At 37.0% G+C, this 17,746-nt stretch overlaps 1 protein-coding gene across 1 annotated transcript in view; it reads right to left on the bottom strand.

The window, feature by feature from the left end:
- Positions 1-2,953: 2,953 nt before the first annotated feature.
- The window catches only part of PRIM1 (DNA primase subunit 1), a 16,780-nt gene continuing 1,987 nt past the window's right edge, over positions 2,954-17,746 (bottom strand). Inside the window, exons 3-13 of the mRNA XM_004379909.3 lie at positions 13,158-13,264; positions 13,013-13,086; positions 12,099-12,235; positions 11,435-11,493; positions 10,379-10,488; positions 9,207-9,298; positions 8,899-9,040; positions 7,247-7,316; positions 6,514-6,596; positions 5,021-5,119; positions 2,954-3,069 (exon numbers count right to left, since the gene is read on the bottom strand). Coding sequence (XP_004379966.1) covers positions 3,050-3,069; positions 5,021-5,119; positions 6,514-6,596; positions 7,247-7,316; positions 8,899-9,040; positions 9,207-9,298; positions 10,379-10,488; positions 11,435-11,493; positions 12,099-12,235; positions 13,013-13,086; positions 13,158-13,264 — 993 coding nt within the window. The 3' untranslated portion in view covers positions 2,954-3,049. The remainder of the gene's footprint in view (positions 3,070-5,020; positions 5,120-6,513; positions 6,597-7,246; positions 7,317-8,898; positions 9,041-9,206; positions 9,299-10,378; positions 10,489-11,434; positions 11,494-12,098; positions 12,236-13,012; positions 13,087-13,157; positions 13,265-17,746) is intronic.

Below are 17,746 nucleotides of genomic sequence, written 5' to 3'. Positions count from 1 at the left end.
AAATAGGCACTATAAGTACAACAACTGAAGGGTTTGTTGTTACTATTAAAATTGTTGTTAGGTGCCATCAAGTTAGTTCTGACTGATAGCAACTCTGTGTGCAACAGAATGAAACACTGCCTAGTCCTGTGCCATCCTCACAGTTGTTGCTGTCTGAGCCCAGTTGTCGAAGCCACTGTGTCTATCTTGTTGAGCATGATGTGGAAACCCTGGTGGCATAGTGGTTAAGAGCTATAGCTGCTAACCAAACGGTCGGCAGTTCAAATCTACCAGGCACTCCTTGGAAACCCGATGGGGCAGTTCTACTCTGTCCTGTCGGGTTGCTATGAGTCAGAATGGACTCAATGGCAACGGGTTTGGTTTTTGGTTAAGCATGATGTCCTTCTCCAGGGACTGGTCCCTCCTGATAACATGTCCAAAGTATGTGAGATGTATCCGCGCTTCTAAGGAGCATTCTGGCTATACTTCTTCCAAGACAGATTTGTTTGTTCTTCTGGCAGTCCATGGTATTTTTAATATTCTTCACCAGCACTATAATTCAAAGGCATCAATTCTTCATTGATCTTCCTTATTCATTGTCCAGCTTTCGCATGCATATGAGGCAACTGAAAATACCATGGCTTGGGTTAGGCACACCTTAGTCCTCAAAGTGACATCTTTGCTTTTCAACACTTTAAAGAGGTTTTTTGCAGCAGATTTGCCCAATTCAATACGTCATCTGATTTTTTGACTGCTGTTTCCATGGGCGCTGACTGTGGATCCAAGTAAAATGAAATCCTTGACAACTTCAGTGTTTCCTCTGTTTATCGAGACGTTTCTTAACTGGTCTAGCTGTGAGGGTTTTTGTTTTCTTTATGTTGAGGTGTAATCCATACTGAAGACTGTAGTCTTTGATCCTCATCAGTAAGTGCTTCAAGTCCTCTTCACTTTCAGCAAGCAAGGCTGTGTCATCTGCATATTGCAGGATGTTAATGAGTCTTCCTCCAGTCCTGATGCCGCATTCTTCATATAGTCCAGCTTCTTAGATTATTTGCTCAGCATACGGATTGAATAAGTGTGGTGAAAAGATACGACTCTGATGCATATCTTTCCTGATTTTAAACCATGCAGTATCCCCTTGTTCCAGTTGAATGACTGCCTCTTGTTCTATGTACAGGTTCCACATGAGCATAATTAGTGTTCTGGAATTCCCATTCATTCAAATTGTAGATAGAATTAATTTCTAAACAGGTAAATAAGTGATCTGGAATATTTCTAATACAGTCCATTTACCTTGAGAAGAAAGGCCAGAAATAGCCAGTCATCCCTTTAGACAAATAAAACTGTATTTTACCATCCCCCTTTCTTCCCCATCAAGCTCACTGACTTTTTCTAACTCTCTGTTGCAATGTCTAACCAAGGAAGGACGTATGTACTTTTTCTTTGGGTTTTGTTATTGGGCAAGTTTGGAGATGGAAACCATTTCTGTGCTCTTTGTTTCTACATTTATACTATATTGGTGAATTGGCAAATCCAAAAGGGGAAATCAGTAGTCTCCGAGCACATTTCTGCTCTCTTCAAGAACCAAACATTTACTCTTTTTCATGAGCACAGTTAAGTTGTGTTATTAATTTTATGGGCTAGTACACCAGCTTTTATCCAAGGGCTTTAATATTAAAGCATTAAAATACTTTCATGATAGACAGTTACAAAACCATAATGGAAGCTTAAAGCGTCTCTTGTTGAAAGCATAACACCAGTCTTTCCAGTCCATTGTGAGTTCTTAAGATGAACTGACTGATGAGTCCTTAGTAATTACTTGCATTCAGGAGTTCTAATTGACCCACTGTTTTTAGAACCTGAAACCTGAACAATACAGAGTAAACAGCATCTCAAATACTGATGAATTTTGCACAATAGCCTTTAATATTTTTTCTTAAAAAATTACAAAAGAGAAAGAAATGCAAGGCATTTCAGTGTACTGACTGTTTAATACAGTCTGTTTAATGGAGCCTGCTTTATATAAGCCAAAAGATAAAAGCAAAAAAATAAATAAATAAATTAAAAAATTGTGTGATTATAGAGAAAACAAGGTTAAACGAAATGCAGAGGAAAGAACATTTTCACAAGTCACAGGAAAGCACTGGCTTGATGGCTTGCTTTTCTTTCTTAGAAGACAGAATATAAATCAGAATGACTGCTTTACGTAGATTGGTTGTAAAACCAGGCAGGAGGAATCTGACACTTTAGCCTCTTACCACATAAAACCAGACATGGAAGAAATTAAATTTTAAAAATTTAAGTATTCTATTTAGATATATAAAAAAATTCAAGTGCTTTGGCAAATAAAACTGGTTTTATGTTGGTGAAGTTGGTTATTTTTTCTAAGCTGCTTCTTTATGGTAGACTAGTCCAGTTGCTTTCTGAGGGAAGAAGTTAGGAGCTACAATTGCAACAGTTGTAAAGAACAACATACTGGGCCCTAGTATTGTTACTCTAGTAACTTGTATCTTTTGAATTGAAATTTTGGTAGGCTTAGATGCCCTGCGGAAAATGATTTTTAAAAGATGGGCAGTGGGGTATGGCCTGACCAATAAAAATATCAGTTAGCAAAAGTAGGAAGTGACTGATTACACATGCCAGATATAATTCACTCAAGTGTCTGAGACTTAAGGACAAAGCCCTCACTTGCCCAGAAATCTGGAGGCTGTACGTAGTGAGCTGAGATTAAATAAAGTCTTGGGCATATTACTGCTCACTTACTGCTATATATGGCAACTGGTGGAACTAAGTTTTTATATCAGAAATCTTAGAATTATCTTTGTATTGTATAATATTAAAGTTTACAAATCTCATCTGACATCCAGCCATCACTTATGCTTTTCTTTTATTGCTTCTTCCAGGAACTTTGACACTCTTTTCAACAATTATTTCTTAAGAAAAGGAAATTTTACTTTGAGCCTTAAGATGCATACATGATTCTGCCATATTTGTTAAGTGGCTCTTGAAGTATTTGATCCTTGGTTGAAGGTAGAAGGTGTCTGCATTGGTTTGAGGGAAGTTGTTGTCTTCAGAAATCTTTCTGTAAGTCTAAAATAGAATAGATTTTTATCAAAGGGTAGTAAAGGAAAACAAAAGATTTTCACATTCTGATTTGCTTAATACTTCCATTAAATTCACATCATGCATAAAGATTTGCTGTCACATTTACTGAAACCCACATTATAGACTGAGCTAGTACAGAACAATGAGAATACAAAGGACTTATTACCATGGGTTGGAATGATAGTTTCAGTGAGGCTTTCTAAGTTCAGAGTCATCACTATTCATTCAGTAAGCACATACCAGTTGCCACTGAGTTGATTCTGACTCATGGCAACCCCATGTGCTGCAGAGTAGAATTATGCTCCATAGGGTTTTCATGGCTTTGAACTTTTCAGAAGCAGACTGCCAAGCCTTTCTCCTGAGGTACCTCTGGGTGAGTTTGAACTGATAACCTCTAGTAGTTAGTAGTTGAGCACTTAACCATTGCGCCACTCAAACACATATTTGAGTGTTAATATGAGCAAAGTATTATCTTAGGCACCACTTCTTAAACCATCACACATTTAATTAAAAAATGAAACAGAGAGGGTATTTGTATTTCTATAATATTGCCATAGTTTTCTGTGGTGTCTATCAACCTCTTGAATTTTTTTCCCTTTTGGCTTACACATATGCTCAAGTCTCTCATATTCAAAGAACTCTTCCTTTTTCCCTACTGTCCTCCTTGTTACTGTATACAACAGGATTTTATCAGTTCACTACTGCATTTGACACCTGATAATCTCTTTGAAACCTTCCTTTCCCCTGGCTTCTGTGACCCTTTCCCTCCCTTTTTTCATCACTCCACTTAACAAATCATTACCAACTTTCAGAATGGTTCCAGCATTTGTACCTTTTGGAGATCTCCAATGCTGCTGTCCTAATGGTAACAGCCCAACTGGCCAAGGGGCTCTTTTCTAGCCCCTACCTCTCCCCAGATCTACTATTGCCAGATTTATCTTTCTAGAGTAAAGCTACAGTCATGGTACTACTTCCCTCAAAAACTTTCAATGGCTTCCCTGTTCCTATTGAATTAGGCACAAACTCCTAAGGCTAGAATTCAAGGCCACCTATACTCTGGCTTCAGCTTGCTTCTTCAGATTTATATCCCTTCACTTCTTGACCCATATTTTTCCGGTCTAGCTGTACTATTTGATGGCCTCCAGAGCGACTTGATACTTTTCTGCCTCTATGCCTTTGTTCCTGCTGTTCTTTCTAGAATGAACAATCCCCCTTTTTCCATCCCTGAACCTTTATTCCATTAAATTTCTGCTTATGAAAATCCTACTCATACCTCAAGGCATGGTGTTTGGCATTGGGAATTAGAATTCTTACAGCTGTTAACTGAAAGAAGTTCAGATATCACCCATTTCATATGAAGTCTTCTCAGATTCCCTCAATCACATGCCATCTCTTTCTTAGCATTTTGTACTTCTTTGTTTTGCACCAAGTTAGTAAGATTATTAACTTTTTAAGGCATGGTGTGGAATTAATCCTTATATAATTCATATTTGTTTCTTTCCCTTATATTACAGATACATAAAAGGTATTTAATAAATATGTGTTGAACTGAGTTAAGAGACTTCAATTTTCAAAAACACTAAGGATGTCCAGTCCCTGGAGAAGGACATCAACTTTGGTAAAGTAGAGGGTCAGCGAAAAAGAGGAAGACCCTCAGTAAGATGGATTGACACAGTGGCTGCAACAGTGTTCTCAAACATGAGAACGATTATAAGTATGGCACAGGACCAGGCAGTGTTTTGTTCCGTTGTACATAGGGTTGCTATGAGTCGGAACCGGCTCGAGGGCACATAACAACACGGATAGTAAAACTAATGGGTAAAATTTTTGAGGCAAGAGCAAAGACTAGAGCTCCAAAATTGTTCACTTGCTGGATGCTTTAAACTATCCATGCTAAGATCCAAACAGATAAAAGGGAAAGGCCATAGAGTCTTACCACTCTTCTTGAGAAGTTCTCCTTTTCTGGATTCATCCAGTTTTTCAAGAAACTGCTCAAAAACTTTCACATAAGGAGCTAGACTGGTCTTCTTATAATCTAAGTTATGAAGAACATGCATTATAGTTAACATTTTGGCAGCAAGAATAACATGCAAATATAACTTTAGGTTTCTTCTAAGGATTTGCTAGAATAGTGCTGCCCAATAGAAATATAATGTGAGAAATATATGTAATTTAAAATATTCTCAATAGGCATGTTAAAAAAAGTAAAAGTAAGCAGGTAAAATTAATTTTAATAACATTTTATTTGACCCAGAATATCTAAAATATTACAAATTTCAACATGTTAAAAAAAATTGAGGTATTTTACATTCTTTTTTTCATACTAAGTCTTTGGAATCCCATGTGTATTTGGTACTTAAAGCTTATCTTAATTCAGATGCTAAATTATCATCAGAAACATTTGATCTACATTTAGATTTAAATTATAAAATCTACAGTTGAAAAAGTAGGCTCACATACCCAAGTTGTTCCAAACATTCTTAAAAATTTTCCAGTAACTGAATCTAATCTGTCTTTGATGTTGGAGACTTTTCAGATTTTTAAAACAGAACACTTGAATCATTTCATGAACATTAATAGTGGAATGTACTACATTTAGGTATTGTTAGAGCTGGCATAGATTAAGAAAGATTTGAGCTTGGATTAAGCAAGATTTGAGCTTGGATTTTGAAAGAAGGGTTATAATATTTGACCATAAAAGATCAATCAGAGACCATGGGTCTGTACTGTCCAGTACAGAAGCCAGTAGCCAAATATGGCTATTTAAATTAAAATGAAATGACATTAAAAATTCAGTTTCTTAGTCACACTAGCCACATTTCAAGTGCTCAGAAGCCACATGTGGCTAATGAGTACCATATTGGACAGCATAGATACATAACATTTCCATCACTGCAGAAAGTCCTTTGGACTCTATTGCTGTAGAGTGTCTCTTAGGTGTTAGTATAAGAAGATCTGACTTCTACTAGCAGGAAGATTTATAAAATTTCCGGCTCCTTGAAATTCTTAAATATAGAATTCAATCACAGGTTAGACCTATTTACAATAAAACCCATCTGTATACATCAAAAACAAAGTAAAGAGTAAAAGTACTACAAACATAGTAATTATTAAATAAACATTTGTCGAATCTAAAAGACTGAAATTCAAACACTACCACTAGTTGACAGTTGTATCTTACAATATAGATCCCAGCATTCAGAAGTTGCTCGGTAAGTATTTGTGAAATCAAATTGACTTCAGTAGCATCATTTGGGCAAGTAATAAAGGACAGAAACACTGCTATAACATTATTTGTTACTAAGCTAGATTCAGGATAGACACTGATACATTCTGGGTTGAGTCCAAGGGGAATTAATGACTAGAGTGACTGAAGGATGTCTATATAAAAAGCTTTTGTTCAAGTGAGACTTCAATATATTAACCTACCTCTGGTTCTACGTTTGACATCAGATTCAGCTTCATTTTCCTCTTCATTAGTGGAAATGAGATCCAATTCATGGCAGATGGAACTATAAATAACAGAATAAGAGAAATTTAAAGTTAGCCTTGTATCAACATTACCCAATGTATAACAGCACACGAATACCACAAGATTTTCTGCAAAAAAATTATATTGAAATAAATTTGGAATATTCTAAAAACTATAATCTCTTCTTAGAGTTTTTCATGCATATTAGTATATTAAAGACTGAGAAACTTTGCAGTGATGAAACTTATAAGTCAGCAGTCCCTAAACTCACTTAACCTGAAAGCTTTTCTCTTGCTTCAAAAAACCAAACCAAACCCGTTGGCATCAAGTTGATTCTGACTCATAGCAACACTACAGGACAGAGTAGAACTGCCCCGTAGGGTTTCCAAGGAGCGGCTGGTGGATCTGAACTGCCAGCCTTTTGGTTAGCAGCTGAGCTCTTAACCACTATGCCACTAGGGCTCCTTAAGGCAGCTGAAAAACTTAAAAGTGTTCTGTGGAACTCACAAGGAATTGTTGCTTTACTAGGGTCCTCATCAGTATAACCTCAGAGTAAGGTGGTTCCATAACAAATTACATTGTTTCCATACAGATACATCTCTGGAAGGAATCTAATCCAGTCTACTTCAAATTGAGAGCAACAGTCACAAACAAACTCAAATAAGGAGTGATCAATGATTTGGAACATACCTTATGGTTGGAACAGCAAATGGATCAAACTGATCCACTTTTTGTAAATCAATAGGGACAGAAATGCGACCTGTAAGAACCAAAAGTTATAAACTGATAACTGTGGTGGAATACAAATCATTATAGTCTGTCTCTACAAGTTATTTTTGGTTAAAACTTTTATCTAAGGCTTAGAAAAGGGTTAATATTTATATTTGTAAACATTAAGAGCAAAATTTAGAAATAAAAATTAAAGTACTTCCACATTAGCTGTGTCTTTTTCTTAAAAAAGCAACAAAACAAAGGAACAGGTGTGAAAGACTGTTGAGCTATTCCCCAGTGGCTTTCATTTCTATTTCTCTATTGCTGATATTCTCCCATATTTAAGTTCAGAACAATCTCAAATTTAGTGAGTCCTAAAAATGGAACAAAATAGATGGAAATAGTTCATTAAATTAGCTTAGTTTGTTTGCTGATATCAAAACACACCCTACATGTTGGGCATCTTTAAAAAGCATGTTGGAAATAAAATAGACATTATCCTACCCTTTTACAATATCCTCCCTCACCAGGTACACTACATAAAATTCATCACGTCTTAAAAATGATATAATGATTCTAAAGAATGCCAGGTGAGTAACAAGTAAAATAATTAAGGGAATTGGGAGTTGCTGTTTGAAGACAGAGAAAAAGGACCACATTACCTGATACGAAGGGACAGGTATATAATCAAAATATATACACTTATGAGTGACAATTATTTACCTATACCTTGAGTCTGAGAATAAGGGGATGCCCAACGAAACCTTAGAATTAAATAAGAAATATTCAGCTTATAACGAAAAGAAGCTAAAAACACATAGCTGACAGATTTGAAGAGGGACTATATAAATGTATGCACTGCAGGGTCATTATAGTTTATTAAAGGAAACTAGGCAGTTTGAGAGAATTGAATGTGTGCCAGACACTTTTCTAAGCTTTTACATTTGATCTTCACAGTAATCCGTTGAGGTAGGTATTATTATTACTTCCATTTTACAGATGAGAAAACTGAGGCACAGGGAGCTTAAATAATTTGCCTAAGGTATCACAGTAAGCAAGTGACACAGTTGGATTGTTTACACTAAAGTGGACAACTATATACTTCTCTATTATGTCGCCTGGCTGGGTGGAGTTAAGTTTTATGACAATATAGCCACATTCATACTTATTTTAAAGTCAATTTCAGTCCACCAAATATAATCTAAGAGAAATGTAAAAGGGTAAAGCTAAAACTCTTGAAAAGAACTGAGAGAGATAGTATAGTGGAAAAAAAGCACAGGACTCTGAGTTATAAGAACTCTGTTCCTAGCTCCCACACAATTTGTTTTAATCCCTTTGGCCACTGTTTTCTCATCTGTACACTGACAGCTGTTATACTGTGATTTCTAAGGTTCTCTCCAATTCTAATTCATCACATAGCCTCAGAAACTCAACTGGAAATTATTTAATAGTGGCAACTGAAGTGGTGGCTATTTAATTGACCATGTAAAACATAACAGGTATTAGCTGATAGAGCAATTCTTCAGCCTTTAATATCTCAGAGATTATATGCATTTATACCCAGTGACATGCCTGCTAAAACAAAAAATAACTTTCATTTTTCTGTTTTTGTTACTTTCTTTACATAGTACCTGTTTTAGGATGAACACTAAAGGGGCTCTTCAGCAAATGATTGATTCCTTTGCTAACATTGATATCCAGCCGTGGAAAACAGTACTGGAGCATGATCTCCCACTCTAGCCAGGGTCCACATTTGTCATTTTTGACGTTACTCTAAAAACAGGCATACATCCAGCATGAGGATCAGTAGGAACTTTTGAGAATTTCTTTAAAGAAGGTTAAAAAATGATCTTCGATCATCTTTTACTTACTAAGCAAAAAATCAATTTAATTAATAATTGCATTATTATATTTTAATACAAATGTCAGTGGAGTATACCTGACATCTACTGGTTACTTCCTTCAAATGTTCCCAACGCTGAAGTGAACTGTGACACTTCTGGAAGCCTTGTTGAAGCTCATCATGCATTGGTGATGGGTCATTAAGGAACACACTCATTTAGGGCACATCAGTGAACAACTTAGTTTTCAGTATGTATTACTGTAAGGATATCTAAAACTTATAAATATTTAGAAGGTAATTATTAATGTTCTTTGAAACGCAAATGTTAAACACTTATATCCATAAAAAATTCCCTTGTTAAAATACAGTGGTGAAGACAGAAAGGGCCACATAAACCAGAGACTTCATCAGCCTGAGACCAGAAGAACTAGATGGTGCCCAGCTACCACCAATGACTGCCCTGACAGGGAACATAACAGAGTCCCGGATGGAGCAGGAGAAAGGTGGGGTGCAGAACTCAAATTCTAGTAAGAAGACTGGACTTAATGGTCTGACTGAGGCTGGAGGTACCCTGGAAAGCATGGCCCCTGGATTCTCTATCAGCCCAGAGCTAAAACAATTTCTGAGGCCAACTCTTCAGACAGGGATTGGACTGGACTGTGGCACAGAAAGTGATACTCGTGAGGAGTGTGCCTCTTAGCTCAAGTAGATACAAGAGACTAAACGGGCAGCTCAAGTAGATACAAGAGACTAAACGGGCAGCTTCTGTCCGGAAGTGAGATGGGAAGGCAGAGAGGGTTAGGAGCTGGTTGAATGGACATGGGGAATTGGGTGGAAAGGAGGAGTGTGCTATCACAGTATGGGGAGAGCAATTAGAGTCACATAACAATGTATGTATAAATTTTTATATGGGGAAAAAAAATACAGTGGTAATATTACAGAAAGAATACAAAAATAACTATATAAAGTTTTATGTTAAAGCTTTCCTCAGTTTGCATATATTCTGACTAAATGATTCAGCATTCCTTGAATAGCCGTTAATTCAAGAGGACCAACTTCCAAAATGAGGAAACTGATTTGTGAAATGGCTTCATTTTTTATTGTATTCTATACTAGAGATAGAAAAATGCAGAAATACAGGAGGTGTCATGTGTAAAAAAGATGAAGTTTTTAAGAATACATATATGAGGATATGCAGGCAGAACACATTTATAATAGCACAGATTGATACAGCTAGCTTACATATAAACGGTCTTGGGAAAGGATATTTTCAGGAACAAGGGCTAAAATCTTATCCCAGCTTTCTTTATTTTCAAGAATATCTTGAGCAACCAAAGCATATTCTTCAAAGTATTTTATTATTATGTTTATAGATCTTCTGTAGGAACAATAACAACAAAGCCCCAACACTATTAGCAACATATACACACCACATAAGTATTGTTGCCATTTGGTGGGAGGCTAGTGCTTATTCCAATTTTTACTGAATTTCTAGGGCTTAACTGGGTAAAATGGGAATGCTACCCCTTTACAAGGTTATGAGAGTTAAATGAGACACTCTGAGGAAACAGAACCCAGCATAGTACCTGGCTCAGAATATTCAAGAAATGTTTACTTCTTAACTCCACAACCCAGGTTAATCATATCATAAATATGTAACAAGGGTAGAAAGCAACCAAGCAAGGATAACACAGTACATCAGTAATACAATGTAGGATACAGTTCTAAAGTTTCTAGTCTGAACTGCTTGCTTTAACACCTTAACACTTATAAAGCACTTTGCAAATCTTCTTCACATCTATTGTTTCATTTAATCTTTGCCACAACTCATGAGATAGGTAGAGAAGATGTTATTCTCCTCCTCATACAAAGAAGGAAATGGTGGCTCCAGTATTTTATGAAGGTCATAGTAAGTGACAGAATACAGGTTCTTACTCCTAATCCAAGGCTCTTTCCACTATCCTCGAGAAGTAATGAATTCAGTGGAAACAGCATTTGGATTCAGGCAGACCAGGACTGAATCTTGAATTTAACAATTACTTGCTGTGTGATGCCAAGCAAGTTATATAATCTCTCTGAAACCTCATCTCCCTCATCTGTAAATGGAGACAGCGTCATGTTCCCCATGAAGCTGCTGTGAAGGCCAATGAGAACATTTGTATAGCACCTATCATGGATAATACAGCACAATATAGGCACTCAATGAACTGCAGCTATTATTACTGTAAAATGCTACTCCAGCAGTGAAAACTGATAGCAAGGTAATTCTAAAAGCACATGCAGGTAAATAAGACACAACTTAAGTTGGTTTTTTTCCAACAGACCTGACAAAAGGGTGGAGTTTTTCACTGAGGTGAACTTTCTTTTTAATGTCTGGACCACCCTGAAAAATAAATCATCAAAAAAAACCAAACAAACAAAAACTGTGTGTGTATCACATAACATAAATGAAATAATTTTAAAATTTCTTTAAAGTATTCTATTACATTAAAAATTATATAAATGCAAAGATATTGATTAAATTCTGTCAAAGTATAGAAGCTTGGATGTTATAGTCTCAATACCTGTAACTTTTTGTGTTTACTTGACATAATTGATCTAGAAAAGTAAATTAATCTTCCTTTTGCCACAAAGGAGTATACTTAAAACATGAAATACCTAAAAATATGTAGCTACTACCATATTAATTGATTTATTAGTAAGATGGAAACCCTGGTGGCTTAGTGGTTAAGAGTTTGGCTGCTAACCAAAAGGTCCGCAGTTCAAACCCACCAGGCGCCTCTTGGAAATCCTATGGGGCAGTTCTACTCTGTCCTATAGGGTCGCTATGAGTTGGAATCAACTCAACCTGCAATGGGTTTATCAGTAAGATTATCTACTCTGGAATGTAGATGTTATAAAAATTTGATTTTCTTTGTTAGTAAACATTCCAGGTTTGATAACATCTGGCAAACAAAGAAATGTAAATTATCGTTAAAAGGACCTTACCTTTACAAGACTCAAATACTCAACTATTCCAGAACGCACTGCAGAGGACAATTTTCTAACTGATTCATCACAGACCCAACAATGAACACCTCTCCTTCCAGAATATACCCAGAGACGATGCTTAAATCCAAAGTCCTCTGAGGAGGAGAGAGAGAATAGGTTTTAAAACAAACCTACAAATTCCTGGTTCTTGCTTACTTCCTTAGATTCATTTTTTTTTTTAACCTCTTTTCAGCATGTATTCTCCCTTTAACCACACTAAACTATTGGTAGTTTCCTGTGCTTCTCACATGCTTATCTTCCTGTCTTTATCCATCCTGGTCTTTCTGCCAAGAATTTCTTCATGCCTCACTACTTCATTTCTCTCCCTGACCAATTGCCATTTATCATTAAAGACTTAGTCTAGGGATATCAAAAGAGCTAATATATTTACAGTGTTTAGAATAGTGCCTGGCACATAGTAACCCCCATATGAGTTAGCTATCACCATCATTATCATCACCTCTTCAGGGAGGCCTTTTCTGACCTGATCTCTTCCCATTCCTGTGTGCACTCCTGCTGCTTTATATCCTCATAACACCCTACGCATATTACTTAACACAACTGTAACCCTCAATTTTTTAAATCTGTCTCCTTCTTAGACTGTGTGACTTCCCTCATCTAGAACAGTACCTAGCAATATTAAGTACTTAGCTCAATAAATGATTGAATTAGAAAAAACACACTGGTTTGTTCAACAGCTTTATCTTTTATTTCTCTATTTTATCTTTTATTTCCCAATCATATGTTGCAAAGAAATATGTTAGAAATTTATGAGATTAGATTATAAACTAGTATACACGAAAGCAAAGACTAGAATTCAGGGGAAAACAGATTCTTGTATCTGACCCCACTCAGATATTGCTGTTACTTGCCCTTCAATGCTCTGTCGATGATGCGCATGGCCATTGTCATGAGGGTCCAACACTTAGAACATATGTCTGCAGAACTGGAGCAGAGTTATCATTACTCACTGGCATTGATATCACCCACCCCAACAGCAAGGTACATGATGCTTACCTACAACATCTCCTCACATCATCATAGTCTGTCATATCAATGTCAAACACCAGCTCTTTTTCCTGAGCCTGGAAAGCTCCCAGCTTCACTGTATTGTGTTGACTGGGCTACAAATACAAAATATGTTTCTAGAAGAGCTATCATACTACTAAATCTGTTTATTTTCTATCCACACAGAAAATGTAGCCAAAGAGAAGCAAAAAACCACATGCCAAGTCTATGTCAGTTAAAGTTCATTAATTTAGATCACATATACCCAGAACTGATGACAGTTTAACTTTTATCTACTTAAAATAGGATTTGATAAATAACATCCACCATAAATATTTGTTGATTGATAGAAATCATAATAAAACTCTTTTTAGGTCTCTGATAAGGAAAAGTACATACAAATAATGACCTATTGCGAAGTGTTTTAGAGACCTTTACTTGTTTCTGTACATACAAGTAATAAAAATGAATTTATTTTAAAATGTCCAACAATTCAAAAGGATCTCCCCAATTAGTTTGAGCTGAGTCTTTATGATAAAGAGGTTATGATCAAACAGGTAAAGAAGGTGAACTGTATATAGATGGTTACTTTTGCTCTCTCAACCCCCCACAAAAATGATAGTTAAAGGTTTTTGAAAAGAAAAAAAAAAAACTTTAGAAAAGAACCAGAGAGGAGACAACACTACAGTTTTACTGGAAACCAGTAGGGAGTGGTAACTGAGTGAGACCCATAAAAGCTCAATCTTAAGGTGTCAGTAGGAATATTTTAGAAGCAACTCAATTTATACTTCTCACCCCACCCCGCAATGGCTCAGGAATAGGTGACACCAGGTACCTCTAGAGTATAAGTGTGTGTGTATGGGTGGTGCTGGTGGTGGGGCTGAAATTAAAAGCAGGAGGATTGGTTCCAGGTCTATTTAAGAAGCAGTTAGCTCCAGATTCCTACACTAACTCTGCAGAGCTAGGTGACTGCTCTTCCTTTTCCCTGGTAGAAGACACCTGAACTATTAGAGTAAGAGTCCCTGGTAACAGGCACAGTTGAAGAAGAGGGTATTAACTGAACATAGACATATAGAATGCTGAGATCCAGCCACCCCTCCCCACTTCTGTACTCTTCCATGGCCACCCCAGGCAGGAGACTGAAGATTCCTCTCTGAAGTATCTGACCAGATGTTCTCGGCTCTAGGAACAGATCAGTGATTAAACAAATATCTCTATGCAAGTGAGCTTTTCATTCTAGCAAAGATCTAGAGAAACTGACCTCAGAGATTCCCCAATAAAATGGCCCAGCCAGATCACCCTGCAGTAAAGAAATCTCAGCCATGTGCACAGAGCTTCCAATAAGCTGTTTAATACTCTATTTTTAAATATAAGCAACAAACAAAAAATTACCAGACATATGAGAAAAGCCTCTAATATGAGAGGAGGAAAAAAGCCCCAGAAAAAAAAGCAACTTACAGAAAACAAACTGTCTGTTAGAAGAAAACTTAAGAACTACCATCAGTATCCTCATAGAATATTGATGGTATATCAATGAAGAAAGTACAAGATACTCTGAAAATAAAGAGCCCTTGGAAATTAAAGGCAAAGAAAAGGAAAATAGGAGGAAAAGAAAATAGACACAGAGGACCAGTCTAAGACGTCTAACATCTGATTTTGGATTTCTAGAGAAAACAGGAAAAACTTTATTGAAAAAAGAAAAGGAAAATTTCCCAGAATTGAAGGACACAACCTCATGATAGAAAGGGCTCACCAAGTATCTAGCACAGTAAACATCAAAAGAGGCACATCAAGACACATCATTGTGAAATTTTAGAACATTGGGGATAAAGAGAAAATCTTAGGAGTTTCCAACACAGGAAGAAGAATCAGAATAACATCAATCTTCTTAAGAACAATATTGGAAAGTAGAAGAGAATGGAGCAATGTCTTCAAAATTCTGAGGGAAAATGATTTCCAAACTCAACCATCAGTCAAGTAGAAAGGTAGAATGAAGACATTTTACAGATACATAAAGTGTCAAAAATTTTGTCTTCCACGCACCTTTTCTCAGGAAGCTCCTGGAAGATGTGCTCCATCAAAACAAGAGAGTCAAGAAAGAAGAGGACATAGGATCTGGGCAACAGGAGATTCAACACAGGAGAGAGATGAAAGAAAACCACTGATGGTGAAAGGAGATTCCAAGACCATATTTATTCATCAGGCCTAAAGAGTAATCCAGACTGGAGAGGTCAGAAATTTCCAGGAGAAGTTTCTTCAAGATGAACTTGACAGACTACCTGATGGGCCTGAATACATTGGGAGATTAAGACAATTGGCAAAGAGTTCGGGGTAGAATTAGTAATCTAAACCCAATTCTTAATGTAATACAATTTACATTAGCATGATAAATTAGGAATGGGAAGGTTTTGTGTGTGGTGAGGGTAGAGGGTGAGGTGAAGGAATGGTAAATCCTCATCTTCCAGGGTGGAAAGTCAATAGGTAATGCTGAAAATGGAAAAATGAAAGAAATGTAAGCAAAGTTATTTAGAGACATGAGGCAAATAAGAATCAGCTGAAAGAAAGTGGTTGCCTTTGGGGAGCAGCAAATGATGGGAGAGGTGGGAGACTTTTTTCAAAATGCCTATAGAACTACTTGATTCTGTAAACCATTGGCATATATAACTGATAAAAATCACAAAACAAAACATACACCAAAAACCAAACCAAACCCATTGCCGTCAAGTTGATTCTGACTCATAGCAACACTGTAGGACAGAGTAGAACTTCCCCATAGGGTTTCCAAGGCTGTAAATCTTCATGGAAGCGGACTGGCAAATCTTTCTCCTGTGGAATGGCTGATGGTGGAATGGCTGATGGGTTTGAACCACTGACCTTTCGGTTAGCAGCTGAGTGCTTAACCACTGTACCGCCAGGGCTCCTTACAAAACACACACACACACACACACACACACACACACACACACACACACACACACAAAGGTCTATAGATGCCTCTCTTGGCACAATAGAAAAAAGAGACTTTCCCCCCGCCTTCAGTGTTAGGGACAAGGAAGCAGAATGGCATCCTGGCCCTTCTTTTGAGACTTCAGTTTTATTCTCCAGTAAACTGCTCTGAAGCATTTTTGCTGCCTGCCTTTTCTTCCTTATCTCTTCTTCTACCCTTACTCTGCAGGTGGGAGACAAACCTGAGATTTAGAGTCAGAAAATCTGGCTTTAAGTCCCAGCTCTATCTTTTAGAAATTGTGGGATCCTGGGCAAACTAAGTTCTCTGGGCCTGTTTTCTCCTCTGTAAAAAGAATAAGATTGATACGAGGAACAAGTTATACAGCATATGAAAAAGCTCCATATAAAAGTTGTCACCCCATGTGATTATTTTTAAAGGGGAAGAAGAGCAATTTCAGTTTATTCATCTATTCAACAAATATTTATTGGGTACCCGCTATTCTAGGCAATTCTAGCGTACATCAGTGCTAGGGGGCGGGAGAAGTGGCAGGTTGCAGCAGATCTCACTGAGAAGTGCTATTTGAGCAAAGACTTGAAGACTGAAGGAATGAGCCAAGCAGATACGGGTTCTAGGCAGTGGAAGTAGCTTGAGCAAGGGCCAGTGTACCTGTAGTGGAATAAGAGGGAGAGAAGGGCTTTTACTCTGAGTGAAATAGGGAGCCACTGGAGAATGGTTCTGAGCAGAAGAATCACAGAATCTGACTTGTTTTAAGAGGATCACTCTGGCTGCTGTGTGGAGAATAGATTTTAGAGTCTGGAGAGGCAAACTTTTAGGTTTTATAGTAATACAGGTGAGAGATGATGATGGTAGCAGTGGTTAGGTTATAGATATATATTATAGTAGGGCCAAAGGGATTTCCTAATGGAATGGATGTGGGAGTGTGAGAGAAAGAGGAATCAAGAACAATATAAATGCTGGAAGAGAATATAATTCTTTTTATTCTCTCCCTTAAACTATGTTGACTTCCGCATTTAGTCTTTTAACCAGATACTGAATTTTTTTGTCCTAGTGAGATGGATCCTGGCTGAAAGCAGAGAATACCAGAAAGATGTTTACCTGTGTTTTATTGACTATGCAAAGGCATTCGACTGTGTGGATTATAACAAATTATGGATAACATTGTGAAGAATGGGAATTCCAGAACACTTAATTGTGCTTATGAGGAACCTGTACATAGATCAAGAGGCAGTCTTGCAAACAGAACAAGAGGATACCGTGTGGTTTAAAGTCAGGAAAAGTGTGTGCCAGGGTTGTATTTTTCACCATACTTATTCAATCTGTATGCTGGAAACTGGACTATATGAAGAAGAACTCGGTATCAGGATTGGAGGAAGACTCATTAACAACCTGCGTTATGCAGATGACACAATCTTGCTTGTTGAAAGTGAAGAGAACTTGAAGCACTTACTGATGAAGATCAAAGACCACAGCCTTCAGTATGGAATACAACTCAACATAAAGAAAACAAAAACCCTCACAACTGGACCAATAAGCCACAACATGATAAATGGAGGAAAGATTTAAGTTGTCAAGGACTTCATTTTACTTGGATCCACAATCAACACCCATGGAAGCAGCAGTCAAGAAATCA

The sequence above is a fragment of the Trichechus manatus genome, unplaced genomic scaffold (assembly GCF_000243295.1).
Source record: "Trichechus manatus latirostris isolate Lorelei unplaced genomic scaffold, TriManLat1.0 scaffold00069, whole genome shotgun sequence".
NCBI lineage: Eukaryota > Metazoa > Chordata > Mammalia > Sirenia > Trichechidae > Trichechus > Trichechus manatus.
The sequence above is the reverse complement of the archived record's forward strand: the minus strand, read 5'-3'. Positions and strand labels throughout refer to the sequence as shown.